The sequence below is a fragment of the Candoia aspera genome, chromosome 15 (genome assembly GCF_035149785.1).
Source record: "Candoia aspera isolate rCanAsp1 chromosome 15, rCanAsp1.hap2, whole genome shotgun sequence".
NCBI lineage: Eukaryota > Metazoa > Chordata > Lepidosauria > Squamata > Boidae > Candoia > Candoia aspera.
In genome coordinates this window covers 5,232,099-5,251,664 of record NC_086167.1, presented here as the reverse complement: position 1 = coordinate 5,251,664, position 19,566 = coordinate 5,232,099, and the positions used below count along the sequence as shown (strand labels likewise).

The following is a 19,566-nucleotide window of genomic DNA, read 5'->3' as shown; positions in this document are numbered from 1 at the left end:
CTTTTCATTTCTATCAGAGAACCATGAAACTCCATTTTAGGAAGCGTTTTGTGTGTTTTGTTAAGCATTTGTGTGTTTTACTACTTCGTGGTGACCATCTTATGTTCCTTCAAGGGGCATGGATTTCTGAGATAGACATCTGTGGCCTTGAGATGCCACCATCCGCTTGTAAAGAAAATGGATCTCTCCACTGTCTCTGCAGGTCCCATTTCTTGAACTTCATGGGGAGAGTACCGAGTATGTTGGCCGAGCAGAGGATGCTGTCATTGCCCTGTCCAACTACAGGCTCCACATCAAATTTAAGGAATCTATGGTGAATGTAAGTTGCCTCTTCTGAACCAGAAACTCGGTGGTGATGGAAGTGGGAGATGCATGGGTAGGCACCATTTGGGACCAGGAACTGCACATAAGCATCGCAGCTGCTACTACCCCTGCTGTTACTTTTTGCCTCGAAGCCCTGCAGTCAGTGCAGTGGCCCTGTGACATCACTGAGAGATGGGGAGGCTGATGCTTTTGAATGTTTTTTCCAGATATACAAAGTTTTTTCCCCCCCAAAACAAAGTAGATATATTGCAGAAACGTAAGATTTAATTTTACCCTTCCTCTTTTCCTAAAGCATGAAAAATCAGGCTGCTGGGGTACCACATGCAGAGTTACCTATTATTCCTATATTCCGTGATGCTCACGAGTTCTGCATTGGATGTGGCAAGTTCTGAAGCTGGCAGAGATTTGGAGTTAAGAAAAGGTGTTTGTTTCCCTTCAGCTGTTCTGAAAAAATACAGCCTTCTCCTTCTCCCTTTCTGCATTCTGGCCCCTCCCCCGCTGCAGTTTTAGCGCCTTTGCACACCAGCTTTTAGGGTTTCTTTCCTGCAGCTGTCGAAGAGAGAACCTTTATTCTCTGCAGCCTCTGGCTCCGTTTCGTACGTACTTCTTACCTGTCCCTCTCTGGTTGCTGCTGCTGGTAAGGATGCTTGCGGTTGGTAGTGTGGCCTCTGAGGCCTTGGGTTGCTGTCTGTGTGCCTCAGCATAGAGACCTGATAAAGGAGAATACAGGCGGTTGCTTGAACATGGAAGAGGCTGGTTTGAACTGGCCCTCAACTGTTTGTTGCTGCGTATAATGGATCCCACTTGGGTTGGAACACAGCTCTTTTCACTGTTTCCTTTCCCTTTTCTTTAAAAGGGTCAGGAGACATGCAAGCCTGAGTTCTACTTCATCTGAAGAACGCTCAGCTCGAAACTGCTGTCTGAGAAGCCCCGTGTGATGGTGGCTTTTCTCCCTTGTAAGATTTTGGGAGGTTTTGTCACTTGTGGCGCTTCGTTCCATGGCAGCCAGCTCTGGTGCTGCCTGGTTGGGTGTGCCAATGCAGAGAGGCAGGCGGAATTTTAAGTGATCTTACAGGCTGATTTTTATGGGACGCGGTGGCGCTGCGGGTTAAACCGCTGAGCTGTCGATCGGAAGGTCGGCGGTTCGAAACCGCGCGGCGGGGTGAGCTCCCGTTGCTCGTCCCAGCTTCTGCACACCAAGCAGTTCGAAAACATGCAAATGTGAGTAGATTAATTGGTACCGCTTCGGCGGGAAGGTAACGGCGTTCCGAGTCGTCATGCTGGCCACATGACCCGGAAGTGTCTATGACAACGCCGGCTCCAAGGCTTTGAAACGGAGATGAGCACCGCCCCCTAGAGTCGGACACGACTGGACTTTACGTCAAGGGAAACCTTTACCTTTACCTTTACAGGCTGATTTAGAACAAGAAGAGCATCGTTGTTGCATTTTACATTATTTTAATCTTCATGCCTATTCTGCTGCAGAAACTTGTGAGTTGCTTGTCAGCTGGCAAGTTAGAACAGTTCTCTTCGTTGCAGCTGTGCAGCTACAAAATATTACTCTGCTGTCTAGCCCATCGCAAAGCTCTGAGTCACCCGAAAGCTATGGCAGTGAGGAGAAATAGAATTAGAATTAGGTCTTGGTCTTTAACTTAATCCAGGCCTTTGGCGCTAACAACTCCCTGACCATGTTGTTCAAGTGAAGCTGTTGGAATGTTGTAAGCAGGCTGGGAGATTTTGCCATTGGCAAAGCCGGTCCCCAAATCCCGAAGGCAGGGGGGCAAAACCTGCAAGATCCTCCTTGCTTCTGCTCTGGCCCTCCTCTTCCCTCCCCATCTGTAGCACCCCAGCTGACCTGTCATTTCTGCGCCACATGGCCCATTCTCAAACAAAGCTCTGAGCTGCACCCATCTCCTTTCTTTGTTTTTTCAGAATGCTAATGGGATGGGTGTGAGACTCAGAAGCCTTTTTGGAAATAAAGCTGATGCTGCAGATTGGCTCTTTACTTTGCAGCAGTCCTGTCTGCCATTTTATTTTTTTAATGAAGAGATCTTTTTTTTTTAAAGGTGGGGGAGAATGTCAAGCAAGGCAGGAGTCCTGGCAGACGCCCAACAGATCTCTGTAGGCATTTTGGTAGCCCCTGCTGCCATGCTTGGAGCCTTTGATCAGTGCAAACAAAATAATTGCATTCATTCAGTTCATATGTCAAGCCAGGTTTTGGCAGCTTTTTCTCAACCCCATCCTCCGTGGCATGCTGTCACACGATCAGCCACAACCCAAATGTCTTATTTTCACATACAGGACCCTTGTGCTAAGCCATGATGCAGGAGTGTGTAATTAAACAGAAAGATGTCCATGTTAAGCATTGGCTGGATCTTTCCCCTCTCTTTCCTATGCAGCTGCAAGTTCATTTTCATTTTAGCTAATTCCTGTCTTGTCTTTGATGTTCAGCTAGGTAGTGTTGGGAAGAGGCTTGGGCTGCCTCCTCAATGGATTACAAGAGGGAGGGAAGGTAAAATACAAGCAGACTTGCAAGATTCTGTTACTGTAGCCTATCTCAGTATTTCTCAGACTCAGCAACTTCAAGATCCGTGGATTTCAAGTCCCAGAATTCCCCAGCCACATCTTAAAGGTGCTGAGATTGAGAAACACTGGCCCATCTCAATGAAGTATAGTTATAGCCTTCCCATGGAGTCAGTGTCTTGATCTAGTCTATCTTAAAGGGGTGATGGGTGAACATTAGGAGAAATTTCCTAACTGAAAAAACTGTTACAGAATCAGACCATCTGCCTAGAGCAGCAGGGAACTCTTTCCTATTAGGAGTATTCAAATGGGACTGGATAAGGATTCTTGCACTGAGCAGGGAATTAGTTAAGATGATCTCTCTGGTCCCTTCTGACTCTTGCATTCTCTAATTTTGTAATGCTTCGATTCTAAATAGTGCAGGTGCAATTTTCAGTACTCTGGAGAGCTCTGCTCCCTTTTTTTAGCATTTTTATCAGTGGTGCTAACTGAACGTTGTGAAATCCTTATTAAGTATAATTATCTTGGTTACTTTTTCTCTCACAGCTTCATTGAAAATGGATCACCTAACTCCTTCCTTGTAATGCCGGATGAAATTTCTGAGTTTTTGTTTCTGAACACCTTGTTCAGGCAAAAATTAGTAACCCAAAATTCTCTTCAGGAAATCCTCAGCTTAACGGACCTTGCATTAGCAGACTTTGTATGCCATGAAAAAAACTTGCCTTTATGTTGTATGCTTCTATGGATGCATCAATTCTCATTTGCCATTTTACACAAGCATAAAATGTGTGAAATATATAAAATATGCAGGTGTGAAATCCCATTCTGCTTTAAGGAACACCCCTTCCTTCCAGCTAGGATGTTAGCTTTAATGGGCCCAGTGTTCACTTTGGGTTTGTTAGTTATCTAGCTGATGTAGGTTTATATCTCACAGCCTTTGTGTTTTGCCTAAATTTGTTCTTTGTTTGCAATTCATTAGAGAGTCTGTAAATTTGCTGCTTATGAGATCTCAGTAAGTAGAACGTTGCTGTTCAGCATTTTTACTGCCCCACCTTTGCTTGGAATACAGTGAACATGTGCTGACCATGGCTTGCAACATAATCAGGCATGCATGGCTCATGTCAGAGCATGAAGTTCCCTCCTATATAAATAAATGTATAAATAAATATGTAAATAAAAGACTCAGTAGACCAAGTGGCAAACTAATGGAATGGTGGCTTCTCTGAAGTGCTGACACATCCATCCTTCAGGACCAGTTGCATATTCAACAAGGATACTTTATGCATGCATGAAATTCAAGTGGCTTCTCTCGGTTGTCCAAATGATGTCATTTGGAAACAATTTAGCTGCTCCCAAAAGTTATGCATTTGAACTGGGTTTTATTCTAAGTAAGTCTTGGATACAGTTCACTAAGTTTCAAAGGCTCAGATATGAAGTTTAATTACACCATCACCTTTCTTCTTCCATTTGGTTTAATTTTGAATTTTTTTATTCCATTACTCATGGAGAATCATTTATTTCCCCCAAAGTAGTTCTTACCAGCCCCAGTATGTAGCCAGTTCAGAAGCTTCTAATGTCTTTAGGAGATGGTTTATTTAATTACAGGTAATTAACATTCCTAGGGATTGTCCTCTGTAAAATGGCAGTGGTAAGCTTGACTAGTTTTGCATGCTCGCTCATAACTACCCATCATGCTACTCCCTTTTGGAGGAAGCGACATTATGTAGAGCACAGAAAAGGAGTAAGGAATAGTGAGTCAAAGAAATTAAAGGTATAAGGTAAGAAAAAGAAAGGGAAACACGGCCAGATCTAGTTTACACCACTAAGTATCCCTTTCCATAGCTTTTTGCCAGTGCAAACCATCCTGGCTTCTACCACATCCATCTACTGCCCCATACCTTTTTGTTCATTAATCTCACCTTTCTCTTTTGGAGGACCTCGTCAGCTTCATCCAGGCATGACTTTCTTAGCCTTCCCCTTCCCCTCGTCTTTCATATATTTTGTGATTTTGCCTTCGTTCTCTGTTTGACAGACTCACATTTCATCCCATCGTACAATCCCCTTTCGGGTTCACGTTTGCACCAAACATTCTATAATTCAAGCATACTGTCTTTGTCATAAGCTTTCTTCGAATGCATGGTAAAGTTCCTCACATTCATGCATTTCTCACTGGTGCCCAAGGAACAAAAATCCAGTCTGTGCACCCTCTGCTCAGCATATGGTCAGGTTGTATTTCCCTAGTATGGTCACCTCTTACATCATTTCACTCAGCATTTCACCCTTGCTACCTTTCTTTTGTGTAAGGTAGGGTTTCTCAACCTTTTGGGGCCACTTTGAGAGTCTGTGAAACCTACAAGCCCCTTCACAGAAAGATGTATTTAAATGCACAAAACAAAATAGTGAAAATAAAGTTGCATTTTTTTCCCCCGTCCACGTTCATGGGCCTCCTGAAATCTATCCACAGACCCCAAATTAAGAACCTCTGCTGTAGGGGAGCAGTCATGTCATAGCGTTCTTCTAATTGTTGGGCACAGACGCAGTCTTCCCACATATGTTAAACGGGTCTTCATAAGCAAACCACATCCATATTCTTCAGTTACAGCATCTACACCTGCAACCTATTATTTTCAATTTTCTCACAGTCATGATTTCCTTTTCATCAATTTTTTTGGTTACAGACAATTAGAGCATTCATTTCAATTCCGCTCTTTGACGTTTCACTGTCATTCCCATATAAATCACTAAAATACTCCTTCCAGCTCTCCATTAGTTCACTTTCATCCTGGCGTACAAGTTGTTTATTATTGTTGTTGCTGTTTCCTTCTTTTTTCCTGGAGGTTCCTCTTCACCCATTTCCAAAAGGCTTACTTTTTTTTTCTCTAAAAAATGTTTGATTCATCATTTTATTGGAAATTGCATTTTGCTAACAAATTCAGCAAATTGTTATTTGGAGGCTGGCACTAGTTGTTACCTGCATGGTGTGTTTTGATTTGTGGTGGTTTTAAGCATGGAAATTGCTTGGGGAATGGATATAATGCTTGGCAAAAAAGCAGAATCCAAAGGAGCATGACATGCCTTTCCTAGGGAGTAAATATTCTATTTTTATGGAGAGTAATGTGAAAGGCATTGAAGAGGTTGTGCATAAAAGAGGTTGTTCAGAAGGAAGGAAAGCGAAACAGATGGAGTCAAGGAACAGAGCAGGAAGAAACTGATGGGGCAGGTGTCAAAGAGGAGTCTGTGAAAATGAGAGTCAGCATTAGGAAGAACAAGTCGAGGGAAGACTAGAATGTTTAATTTAGTGAAACATACTATATGAACCGTTTGGCTTCCGGGTGCGATTCACCTTTAAAGCTCTTGGTTTACGACCTGGCTATCTGTGGGACTGCCTCCTTCCCATGACATCAGGCTGGCTGATAAGGTCTAATAGAGTGGGCTCTCCACGTGTCCCCACAATTAGAGACTGTCACCTACAGGGGCCACAGAAGCACACCTTTTCAGTCACTGCTCCTTTCTCTGAAATAGTATTTCCTCGCCCCCACCCCCAAGCTATTTGAATGACCTCCTCTCTCTTGACTTTCAAAAAATTTGCAAAGACTTGGTTATTCCATCAACCTTGGGGCCAGGATTGCTATGGCTTTTCCTCTATTTGATTCATCAGTCCTGTTTTGGTTTGGAAAACTTTGATTCCCAGTTAATGAATGGCTGCATTGTGTTGTTTGGTTTTTAATTTGATTGATTACAATCAAGTTATATTAGTTCTGCCTAATTTATCTGTTTCAACCCAAGTTATCGATGTGGAGAATTGCATCCTGCTCAGAAACGGTTGATTGGAGCGGCCCATAAACTGTATAAATAAATAGATAAAGCAAGCCGTAGTTTGATGAAGCAACAGTGACATATGTGAGCCTAGTCAGTTTTAAGTCTTTGGGAGGTCTATGGAGAAGTCACGCAAGACCTTTCAATGTGGGGAAGTTTTGCAAAAGCTTTCTCAAGCTCTAAAACTCCGTGTCCCTTGGTCATGCGTACGTAGGCTTCGTTAGTGCTTTCAGAGTAATTTTGAAGGTTAGTGAAGCAAGAGCTGTTGAAGAAAGATAGCTGATTGTTGGGAAGGCATCTTCCTCCCAGTCCGAGGACAACTGGCTAAGCCACAGGTTATCTGCATGCAATAATAAGAAAGAAGCCTATAAAAATGGTTCCAACGTTCTGGTTGCAAAGGAGGCCAACAGACATGAAGAAAATAACTCCTGGCTTCACTGGGGAGCTCAGATAAGTGGCTTTTGTGTGGAAATCCTCGGTGTCTTTCTGTCTCAGAGTGATATGTGTAAATGTGAGCAGAGTGCCCCCCTCCCACTTTCCTTCCTGTTGCACCAGTGATGCCTCCATCCTACCCTTGTGGCTCTCTAACTCTTTCCTTACCCAGCTGATCTCTTTGCCAGGTGCCCCACCAAAACAATGCATCCCCAGCTTCTTCATCTCATTTGCTTTTCCCCCTGTACAGATTGGACTGCGTGCACACTTTGTCCTCCAGAGGTTCAGTGCTGCCAAGAGGCAAAAGTGTCCAATGCGTAACGATTTGTAAAATTCCTCTCATTATGAGAATTGGAACTTGGTATTGCAGTCACCGTTTGCTGGTATCAGTTATAGATGCCATGTTGAGAGAAGAGGTCTAGACTCTCTCTAACATAGCCCCAGGTCAAATGCTTTCCTTGCCCATTGCAAATGGAAGGTCCCTGTATGTGCTGCAATAGATGGCACTGTTTCAGCAGGGGCTGTGATGCTGATGATGTCAAGGTTACTCAGAATGTACTTCTGCTCTACTATCTTGATGAAAGGAGAAATTACTTCCATAGGAATGGACGGTGGTTTGAGACTGAAGTAAAAAAGGACCAAATCCTGCATAATCAGATCACAAAAGTAGAAAGGGGAACTGTGTGTGTGTGCGCGCGCACATGCCTGCATTTACACACATGATAACATAATATTGCCCCTGGAATTATACAAGTGTTTTACTTCTAATTGCCCAATATCCTGGATCTCAGGGGCTGGCACGATCAGTACAATAATTTCCGTGGCCCCCGTAAAAAAAAAAAAAAAACCCTGCTTCCGTGTAACCTAAGTAAACATACTGACGCTTTTAAGCAGCAGCCAAGAAGACTATAAATCATGACAGGTCTCAACCTGGTGCCAGAATAAAGTCAGTGCCAGCGCAACTGTGCCAGCAAGAAGAGAGTGTTTGCTAGCCAGGGAATCACAGGTGAAAAGTCTGCCCCAGCATCCTGCAGCTCCCTGTGGGGAGCTAGAGAGGAGCGTCACCGAAGCAGAGCTGAGGCCTTCGATAGGCAGATGTGCAGGGGCCGTCCCCCAAATAGTAAGATCCCGGTTGGTTGGTTGGTTTTTATTTGTTATTAAATTTATGTAGCCGCCGTGGGTGGCTCACGAGGTTCACTCGCGTCGTGCATCAGATTCCCTCGTTCCTTATGACCAAGTTCAGATGAACGTACTAGGACACCGTCTGGGCCTTTTGTGGCTGACGTTTCAGGAGTTCTGCGGGCTGTTCCTAAGAGCAGTTTCCCCTCTGCGTTCTCCATTAGCAGCAGCATTCTTGCCAGAATCAGCTTCCACTAGTCTGCTTTGACCATTTAACTTGGATACGTTCCCAAAGATACAGTCAAAGGGTCAAGGTGTTGCACTTCCCTGTCTGAAAGTTTACTTTTCAAAAAACGTCGGCTGTGGTACGGTAAAATTGAATCATCAAGGTGGACTTTAGATCAAGACGAGAAATGGGTCTAAGTGCCATATTATAGCATCGCTTTATTTCATGATTTAACCCCGGATGCTTGCATATAACGAGAGGGAAGTGCTAAGAGGAATTGCCGGTGCGCGTAATGCACCGTTCCAAGGCTTCAGCTTCAGCAAAGGTTGTTAACCTTTTGGAGTAAGGTTATGTAATCTGTTCCATCACAGGTTCCGCTGCAGCTTGTAGAAAGCGTGGAATGTCGGGATATTTTCCAGCTTCACTTGACTTGCAAAGATTGCAAAGTGATCAGGTACGTGTGCACCATCGGTATTTCATGTGAGTTAATGCCAGTAGGACCTCCCCTCGTAAAATAAATGTAATTGCCTTTTGAATCATTATGAATCCTCCCAACTCCATACTTCGTGATACCAGCAAAATATTGGCAGAGTAATCTCAGAGTTTTAATTTATCCGTTGATGGCGTTGGAACTTCAGAAATAATGGATAACTTATTTATCCGTGACTGTGAATGTGGCTGTAGGTTTGGCCTGAGTGTAACTGACCCTTTGGATTCATTTTGCTGCAAATCCACCTGTGCTACTTTTGCATTATTTCAATCAATCTTTATTTTACACTCAGTAGGCCCGAAAATTTGCACTATTTCAGGACCTTTCATCTCAGACCCATTTTTTTTTCTTTGTGAAAATGATTTTATGATTTTGTTATTGCTATGGCTGAAGCAACGATGGGGGATACATTGAAGTTTCAGTGCTGCATCCAGTGTCCCAGCAATTTAGACACTTAAATATAATCCTGAGAATATTGACAAAGGTGAATGAGGAATTGGAAATGCACTATATGGGGAAAGGGTATGTGAAAAGGTCTCCCTGTATTTATAATTCCCAGGTACACTGCTTTGATCAGTATGTTGATTTATGCCTTGGTACAAACTATGTTGATGAGTTTTGATTAAAAATACTCATGCCTGAGTTATATCAACCTTCCCCAGCCTGGATGCTGTCCAGACTGTAAGGTTCAGTCCATGAATTCTCAGTAATGACTGGGTTGGCCAAGGAATGCTGGAAGTTGAATCCAGGGAGGGGAAGGCTGGATTATATAAGATGTTACACAAAAAACCAAGCACAAATTGGATGGCTCCAGGCTGATGATGCTATCTTGCATTTTGTAACCAATCAATGGGTTACAATTCACCTGTCATAAAATAAATAATGCAGGCCAACCTAGAAAGTTGAACATCCATAGATATTTCCTTTTGGTCTGCATTGACCTTAACCTTCTATTTAATTCTGTGGTTTGGATATTTCTGAAGGACAATTAAACATTTCTTGCCTTTAATTGGTTTTTGCATTTGTTTCCTTGCAGGTGCCAGTTCTCTACTTTTGAGCAATGTCAAGAGTGGCTGAAGCGGCTGAACAACGCCATCCACCCCCCCTCAAAGATAGAGGATCTTTTTTCCTTTGCTTACCATGCCTGGTGTATGGAGGTATATGCTAGTGAAAAGGAGCAACACGGGGATTTGTGCCGGCCAGGTACGCTTCAGCTTTTGCTTACGCAGCAGCAGAGTAGGAAGGGGTTTTTTTTGTAACAACCACTACATAGCACACTATTCGCAACTTTTCCTCAGTCTGAAACTTTGCAGTCTTTTTTTTTAAGCTCTTCCTAAAGGTAATTCAAGTTAAGCACATCTCACAGAAGCAGAATGGTGTTAACTTGCATCCAGTTGGATTTCATACAGTTTGTACCATTTATACCTTCAGTTGGATTTGTCATGAAACCAACTGAGTTTGACTGCTTAACGTCATAAGCCACTATAGATGGGACAAGAAGTCTACCTCTGTAGGACCCCCCCCCAAAAAAAAAACCAGTGGTTGAAACAGAATGATTATAAGGCCGCCACCTCCTGTTGCCTTGAGTACTTTTGCAGTTTGGTGATCTATAAAGTAACTTCCTTGCCCCTTGAAAATGATTTGGATCATATTTTTGTATAAAGGAAACTTTGAGATGCAACAGTTGAACTGATGACTGTTTGAAGATAGGTTTGCACATGAGATGAATGTTTTGGCATTGTGGAACATCAACTGGTGCATGATTTGTTGCAAAACTAGTATTTGCATTGTACTTCCTATATGGCATTATCCCATGCCAGGGACTGTTCTGCATCACTTCAGAGATCAATGGAACAAATGGACTGTAGGTTAAGGTTTGTACGTTTTGTCTCTACAGAGTATTTCGTTTGCCGTTATGCAGGATTAATAAGCTTTTCTTTGTAATACTATCCAAAGAACTGGAAAACTGGCTAGAATAATGGGCTAAGCGTTAAGATGAGCACTGCGTTCCATAAAGGAGTTTTCTGTTCCTCAGTCATTGGGGAGTACTTCACAGTACAAAACAAACACATGGTTTCTGTTTGCTTCCCATTGTCCTCCTGATACTTAGGAGAGCACGTGACTTCGAGGTTCAAAAACGAGGTGGAACGGATGGGTTTTGATATGAACAATGCCTGGCGGATCTCCAATATCAACGAGAAGTACAAGTAAGCTCTCTAGATGTTCGTGGACACTTGCCCATCAGAAAGCCATCTGCTTCTGTCGAAGCCAACATTTCAGGGCAAGCTGCACACGGACCTAGCTGTGATCGTATGCCAAAGTGGCTAATTATTTGAGGCAGCTTGACATTTTGGAACAGCTATAAAATTTGCAAAGGCAGATTGAAGGAGCCTGACACTTGGTTGTTGTCGTTCGATCAGCACTTATAAGCTAATCAATGAAACGATGAAACTATCGCTTTCTGACTTCTGAGACTTTTGACACCAGCTGCACCAAATGAGTTCACATGCTGCTTTTAGCCATAATATGGTTCGTTGTGTGAGAACCCAACAAGGTAGATTTGGCGCGTTACGGCTTAGCCAGCTCTAGTCAATAAATCATGGGTAAGAAACCGTAGCAGAGCACAATGAAAAACAGTAACAGCACCAACAGCGTTTCCCAGACGAGAGTTCCATTCTGAGACTGAGGAAGTGGCGCTATAAAGGACTGTGGGATAGGAAAGAAAAAGGGAAGATACAGCTTAGTTTTTTATGGTCATCTATTTGTTGAGAATAAATCAGTAGGTTACCATTATTTTATTATCTTTGAACCTGCAGCGTTGCCCCACGATGCAGGGCAGCAAGTTGTACGTCATATAGCAAGAAGTGGCTCATTTACCTATATGCCTTTTCCGAAAGCCATTACGTTTACACCTCTTGCTTATTAATTTATAGAGGTGCAAATCTGGCATTTCTTACAAAAAAAAAAAATTGCCGAGTGAGTCAGCAAGGGCCATGCCACACTCTGTGTTCTGGCGATATGCGCACATTGTGATTTTATATTTGAAATTGACCACTGTGTCTTAAAGTGCAGCTGGAAGAAAACTTAATGTTCATCTGGGGGGGGAAATGCGGAACCTCAGTATCCTAATCGCTCCTCAGTATCCTACAGAGTTTTCAAGGTAAACGGCTCAAACCATGACAGATATGCACAAGTGTCTCTTGCTCTACAAAAAATGAAGCAGGAAAAAAAGCCATTTAGTTTTGCTGTGTGTATGCATTTTCCTTTTTGCCTGTTTCACGTGTGCAGCAGCGTGGAAGAAGAGATGGGATGTGTCTTCTCACACATGGCTTGCCTCTTCTCTTCCACGCAGGCTCTGCAGCAGCTACCCTCAAGAGCTCATCGTCCCTGCCTGGATAACGGACAAAGAGCTGGAAAGCGTGGGGAGCTTCCGATCTTGGAAACGCATCCCTGTGGTGGTTTACAGGTGAGGCCTTTCCTGAAACTCCTCTCTGTCATCCAGAAGATTGTTTTTGCGGGTCGGTTTGCTGAATCCCAGGGCCATTTCTCAGAGGGGCACCTGGAAGCCTCTTTTTGCTGTCAAAGACAATATCCTTTGAGGGTAAAAAAGAAGATGGATATGCCTGTAAAGACAGAAAAAAGGCTTCCAAACAGGCTAACCCCATAAATATCCATGCCCAATCTTTGTGAACCTTAAGAAACTTACTGAACAATGTGAAATAAAGGAAAAGCATGGAACAGATATGTGACAAAGTTAAATGACAGATAAAAATACCGTAGGCTCTTGCTGAACGAATAGCTTCTTGCTGGCACTGAGATGGAAAGACAGGCTCTCCAGGTCCAGTTTGTTTTCTCCTGTTCTCTGCCATTCTTGTTACTCCTCCTGACATTTGGCCAGTGGCTCCTGCTTGATTTTCCCTTAGTCAGGCTTCCCTGCCAGGCTGGGTGTAAGGTTGAAGCCTGGCCTCTCCCACTTTCGTATCTGTCCTCCATTTAGCCCTTGGCAAGGTAAAACAAGAGACACGTTGGCTGGCAGAGGAGGTAAAGTAGGGTTCCTCAAGCTTGGCAACTCTAAGCTGTGCGGACTTCAACTCCCAGAATTCCCCAGCCAGGTGGCTGGGGAATTCTGGGAGTTGAAGTCCGCACAGCTTAGAGTTGCCAAGCTTGAGGAACCCTGAGGTAAAGGAACTCAGTTCCTGGCATTCCTCCTTGGTTATTCTGGGGCCACGTATGCAGCCGACCGTTGACCTCTCTTACGCAGTATGGGAGGTACTCCAATGCGACTCTTAGGATTTTCCGGCACACATTTTGCATTTCCTGGAGGTTTCATTTATAACGGCAGAGTATTCCGTACTCTTACAATTGCTGTCTCCATATCGCCATCTGAGTTAGCTAAGAATATTACACTCCTGTTTTACAACAGCAAGAGGAGATGATGATGATGATGATGATCATTTACGTTTACATGCTGTCTGACGCCCAGTGATCGTGAGCGGTTTAGGAATGATTTAAAACGAGACAAGAAAAATGACAAGAAACAAAATAGAGTAGAGATGGCAGAATAACAGACTGGGTGGAAACAAAAGAAATCAACCTAGGTAGGAAGGAGGCTTCTGTCCCCCTGAGGGAGGAGCCAGGTCTTCGTGGCTCTTCTGAACACCAGCAGGGCAGGGGCCCTCTGGATCTCGGGGGGAACCTGGTTCCAGGAGGTAGACACTGCCACAGAGCAAGAGTACCTCTGGGATCCTGATAGACGGCGTGGCTCATTGAAGGAATCCAGAGCCCGCCAATCCCTGCCAGATCGAATCAGCTGGGCAGTGTTATGAGAGGCAGGTGGCTCCTTGGGGCTTTTGGTGATGAATATGGGTGGGTGTATATGCGCACTTCCCTTTTCTGTATTTACACATGAAGTGCACAATGTGGTCAGGGTTCAGTGGGTGTGGGTGTGCCCCTTGCCCCCCTCCCCCCCAATCTGTGCCAGCAACACTTGGAGCTCTTTCCAAATTTACGAAACGTTTTTCACGCAATAGGAAAGACGCATTTATTAAATACATGGTGATTATTCTAATCCCAGTAGTGAAATTAATGTCAAATTAATACTCACCTTATTTCACAGCTGGGGCCCGCCAGTCTTTTGGAACACAGCCCTCAGTTTTTTCTGTCAAGAGCCACGTGCTGTTTTTGTTCTGAAAAAGGTGGTCTTTCCCAATACTAGAGGCAAGAAAGGGGGGGAATCGTTTGCCTTATCATGTTCTAGGGCTTCTGTGTTCTTAGTAAAATAAGGATAGTTTTATAATGAGAGTAATGAAACTAAGCAAAAGTTAATTTCTACTTCAGTAGGAAGAAGAGGTTTTCCCCTTCCCAAGTGTTTTGGCATTTTTCAGGCTACTCAGCTCCAGGTTCCAGCTTAGAACCCATGCTCAGAGAGGTAGGACTAAGTGCTGTTTCATTTTGCAGAAATGGATGAGTATCCACTGCAGATTATCTTCAGCAGAGTACGCAAGGAATCATTATAATGTCTCTTACGTCTCAGTTGCCCACATGGACTGACTTTGGACACTCACAGGTTATGTAAACTACAGATGGGTTCCCCTGGTTCTCTCTTTTTTGAGCAAAGGCATCTCCAAACTGCTGACATTGCTAATCAGCACTAATCCAGCTGCAGATGGCTGACCTCAAGTTCTAGATAACTCTGTGTTACTTTACAGTTATCAGCAAAAGCTGGTTCAGTTTTTAGTTTCTGTTTTTCTTTCCCTTTATTATACTGTTTTACGGATGCGCTGTTCATTACTGGTTTTTCAAAAACAAACCAGCAAATTCAGATCCTCTTAAGTTTTCAGATCTGTACCAGTTTGATGGCTTTGCAGCATGTTTCTTCGCTAGTGTCCACAAAACTGTTTAAATCCCAGTGGACATTAACTCATGCGTTTTACCACACTTCTGTCACGGTGGTGGCCAATAGGGAGACTGTTCCACGGGACACCAAGTTAACAGGCAAGCTAAACTGCCCTTGGGAGTCTTCCGTGAGCTTCCCAAGGCTCGAAATGCCTCCTTGTCCTGCGCTGCAGTGAGTTCCTGTTACGTTGTGTCCACGCGTCACCTGCAGTTAGTCCCTCTTACAATGGTGCCGGGTTTGTTCTTGTTCCCGTGCAGGCACCAGAGCAACGGGGCAGTAATTTCTCGCTGTGGGCAGCCCGAGGTCAGCTGGTGGGGCTGGAGAAACGCCGATGACGAACACCTTGTTCAGTCGGTGGCCAAAGCCTGCGCCTCCGATTCCAAGTCCAGCAGCAGTAAACTTGTGAATGGGACCTGTTCGCGGGAGTTCTCCAACGGGGGAGACTTCTCTGACACGGAGTTTGGTAAGCTCTGCACGGTGGCCTCGCTTCGGTTAGCTGTCTACGGAATGCAAGTGGAAAACATCCGCAGAGGAATTAGCCACCAGCATTTCTACGTTTTCCCTGCGTTTCTCTGCACTGTTCTACCTTTGCTGCACGGATGCTGGTACTGTGGCTGCAGTCTTGCACATCGTTCTGCTGCTTTGATGGCTGTGGGGTGCAAGGGGCTGAGGCATTCCACTCCTGCGGCGCAGTATTTATTTGTAACGTTTCTGTTTCACTTTTTCCGCCCAACCCATTCAAGGCCATTTTAAGAGGTATGATCTGATGTAAAAGGGAGGAGGGAGCAGACTGTGTTGACGAACGGCCGAAGCAGCCTAGCTGTCTCACCTCTCCCTTTGCCCCAACCAAGCGCCCGCGTCAGCGTCATGCTGGGTCTTGATAGACACGAAGTTTCTGCCAAAAGCCACAGAGCTCCTCCTGACTGTAATACGTATTTATTTATTATTCAAATTTTATTACCGCCCATTTCCCCCAAAAGAGGGAATATAGGACAGCTTTCCCAAAGCAGCCTGCTCCACATCTATTGGGACTGCCTCTCTGCTGGTTACACCAGCTAGGAATTCTGGGAAGGGCAGCCCTGAACATCTGGAGGGGTCCAGGTCGATATAAGGGTGGGAGTGGGAGAGAAGGGTGTGCATTTGTGATCACTACTGCAGAATGACGTTTTTGTTTTCCCTGTTTCTTCCCAGATTCCTCCATCTCCAATGCTTCGGGAGCAGAAAACTTGGCCATCCAGCCACAGAAACTTTTGATCTTGGATGCCCGCTCCTATACAGCCGCAGTGGCAAACAGAGCCAAAGGAGGAGGCTGCGAATGCCCAGGTAGGTCTCGAAATTGCTTTCTCAGCTACGTGCTCATGCATTTATATAAAAAGCCAAAAGGAGAATTGTTTTAGACCAGTGTTTCTCAACTGTGGCCACTTTAAGATGGGTGGACTGCAACTCCCAGAATTCCCCAGCCAGGCTAGGGAATTCTTGGAGTTGCAGTCCACCCATCTTAAAGTGGCCACAGTTGAGAAACACTGTTTTAAAGCAAGGTTGACTTAATTTCTGACTTCGAAACTCAACTGAGTCCCTCAAAAAAGGGAGCCCAACCTGAGACCACAGAGGTCACTTGCTCTCTTTAACTGCTTCCAAAGTTGTGAATTTCATAGGAGAGTAGGGGAAAACTATAAAATACACGGGGAGTAATATTAACTCCATGTCCTTTGATTGCAGTTGGATTCCCATTTAACTCAAATAAAATTAAGACTGCTTGGGCCCCACTCGTTTCATGGAGGGCCTTGCCCAGCCCGTCATTCAGAGACCCAGCAGGACTGTGGATAGGGTTCCACAAAGGAACCTTTTCATTTCCTTTCCTTGTTTGAAGGGGACAGCCTGGAATGATGATGGGGAGTTCCAGCTGGCTTATGTGACTCCATTGACACCGGAGCCTAGGATTTCTATAAAACCTCCTATAAACTTGGTTAATTTTGCCCCCCAACTGTGACATGCAGTCAGTGGGGTTTACTTTGTAAGCGTACGAGTCAGTCAAAGATAGTGGTTGCGTGCTTGAGAGATACTTCTCTATAAATCTGTGAGAAAGTGAGAGCAGTCAGCCCCAAATATTTTGAAAAACGCTGCACAGCATGCACTAGCTCTGTGTGTGTATAGGGGTAGGTAAAGGTAAAGGTTTCCCTTGACGTAAAGTCCAGTCGTGTCCGACTCTAGGGGGCGGTGCTCATCTCCGTTTCAAAGCCTTGGAGCCGGCGTTGTCCATAGGACACTTCCGGGTCATGTGGCCAGCATGACTCACGGAACGCCGTTACCTTCCCGCCGAAGCGGTACCAATTAATCTACTCACATTTGCATGTTTTCGAACTGCTTGGTGTGCAGAAGCTGGGACGAGCAACGGGAGCTCACCCCGCCGCGCGGTTTCGAACCGCCGACCTTCCGATCGACAGCTCAGCGGTTTAACCCGCAGCGCCACCGCGTCCCTTGTGTATAGGGGTAGGGACATCAAAACTGATTGAAGTTTCAGGCAGTAGTAGTAGTAGTAATAATAAGAGCGGGAGTTTGGTCTAGTGGTTAAGGCACCGGACTAGAAACCAGGAGACCGTGAGTTCTAGTCTTCGCTTAGGCATGAAAGCCGACTGGGTGACCTTGGGCTGGTCACTCACTCTCAGCCCAGCCCACCCCCCTCACAGGGTTGCTGTTGTGGGGAAAATAGGAGGAGGAAGGAGTATTAGGTATATTCACTACTTTGAATTACTTATAAAAATAATAAAAGCAGGATAAAAAAATCTGTGGCGTCCTTGGTGCTCTCTGAGCCTTGTTGTTTTCTTGCAGATGTTTTATTGCCAGACTAGGCAACATTTTCAGTGCGAAAAGGGAGTGGGCCTTGCTCTCTGTTTATATGCCTTGGTTTGTCCAGCTTGTGTTGGTGGGGGTGTTGTTCTCGGTATATGAACCGAGCTGGGACTGCTCCTGTCCCAGCACAGGGGATAAATACACCAATGGGCCTCCTCTGCACTGTGCAGAGCAACTCCCTTCGGCTGTCCTGATCTCCCTTTGAACCCCCAAGAGGTGGGGGAGCTCAGGGTGCTGCCTCCAGGCCCCAGCTGTGGCCAGCTTGTTTGCACGTAAAGCGTGTTCATTCGGTTCATCTCGGCCTCTTCTGAAGCACCTTCTCTTCTGCCTCTGCCTTTAAACAGAGTATTACCCGAACTGTGAGGTGGTGTTTATGGGAATGGCAAACATCCACTCTATTCGGAAGAGCTTTCAGTCGCTGCGTTTGCTCTGCACACAGATGCCCGACCCAGGAAAGTAAGTGGCCTCTGCGGGCTCCCCCCCCCCATCACTTCTTGCCTTAGTAGATGCAGATTTTTTTCTCCTAAAAACGGGAGCCTGGACCTTTCGGCCTGCATGTGAAGAAGGGGCAGGGGCGAGGGTTCGTTGCTGTATTACGCCAGCGCATAAAAGTCAACGGAAGCATGCTTTGGGGGCTCCCTCTCTCGAGCTCCTCTGCGGCTGAGGAAGTCCCCAAGGCCTGCCTTCTCCTCGCATGAGGAGCCATTCTCCAGATCGCACTTGCGGCCAGTTGGCTCTCGCTAAGTGACCCAAAGAGAACCGCCGTTGCAGAGTGGCGTCTACCATATTCCACAGTGCGTTTGGGTTTTGTTTCAAGGGACTTCCTGGCCTGTAGAGGTTTGCGGCCTCCCCACGTGAAGCAAGTGTGGACTTTTGTACCATGCAAACTGTGGGCCGGGGACAGAGGAGGAGTTCCTGTCCTTCCAAAAAGGCTCTCTGCTAATCTCGCTCTCCTTAACATTCTGGGGTTGAGAAGGGTCCGCTTCATCACGCAGGAGATAAGTAGATCTTTTCCAGTTGCTGCTGTTCCGGAAATGTCCAGCTTACTAATTTTATTTTCATGTACAGGTCCACCACCAGGGCTCTAACCCCTGCAAAGCCTTGCTTAGCTCCATTCGACACCCTTCCAGAAGTCTTCTCTGGACTGTAACGCTTAGCTTCCCGCCAAAGGAAATTGTTAAACACACAGGGAGGATTCTCGTTATCTTACTTAAACAGATTAAATTTTGTTTTCACCCCGCTCACTTCTTTGTCCCAGGCTCCCCCACCCCCCCCACTAATCAAAGCCGAGGAGTGGCCCTCGCCCAAGGAAAATCCGCACTCCACGCTTTAACAGGATGTGAACGTTGGGTTGTCTCTGCCTCTGCAGCTGGCTGTCGGCTCTAGAGAGCACCAAGTGGCTGCAGCACCTGTCCGTGCTGCTGAAGTCAGCCCTGCTGGTGGTTCATGCGGTGGACAGAGACCAGCGGCCTGTCCTGGTCCACTGCTCAGATGGCTGGGATCGAACCCCGCAGATCGTGGCCCTGTCCAAGCTGCTGCTGGATCCCTATTACAGGACCACGGAGGTTGGTGACTGCGGAATAGACCTAGATCAGGGTGCCTTTGAGTTCAGGTTGGGAGGCTTTGGATTAGAGCCCTTAGGGTGGTGCTCGCTGAAAGAAGAGAATGAAGGGTAGGAAGGTGTTTGGAGAGCACGGGGAGACAGCAAGTTGCATCCTAGGAGGAGCGAAGCAGGTGGAGACCAGGAGGGATTTGGGCTGGTTTCGGGGAAGGCCGAGTGACGGAGAACTGGCTCTTGAGGGCATGACCCCTAGGTGATTCACACACGGCCTTCCTTGTGGCATTGTGCTAACGCAGCCGCACCGCATTGGCACTGCCGCAGGGTCTTCT

At 45.6% G+C, this 19,566-nt stretch overlaps 2 protein-coding genes across 5 annotated transcripts in view; one reads left to right on the top strand and one right to left on the bottom strand.

Moving 5' to 3' along the window:
• Positions 1-19,566, bottom strand: part of GAS2L1 (growth arrest specific 2 like 1) — a 338,981-nt gene that overhangs the window by 86,311 nt on the left and 233,104 nt on the right. The window lies entirely within an intron of this gene.
• Positions 1-19,566, top strand: part of MTMR3 (myotubularin related protein 3) — a 60,664-nt gene that overhangs the window by 23,204 nt on the left and 17,894 nt on the right. For all 4 annotated transcript variants that reach the window (XM_063315356.1, XM_063315357.1, XM_063315355.1 and 1 more), the window contains exons 5-13: positions 203-319; positions 8,812-8,894; positions 9,967-10,133; positions 11,041-11,137; positions 12,283-12,396; positions 15,084-15,289; positions 16,018-16,149; positions 18,021-18,132; positions 19,046-19,241. In XM_063315356.1, the coding sequence (XP_063171426.1) occupies positions 203-319; positions 8,812-8,894; positions 9,967-10,133; positions 11,041-11,137; positions 12,283-12,396; positions 15,084-15,289; positions 16,018-16,149; positions 18,021-18,132; positions 19,046-19,241 (1,224 nt within the window). The remainder of the gene's footprint in view (positions 1-202; positions 320-8,811; positions 8,895-9,966; positions 10,134-11,040; positions 11,138-12,282; positions 12,397-15,083; positions 15,290-16,017; positions 16,150-18,020; positions 18,133-19,045; positions 19,242-19,566) is intronic.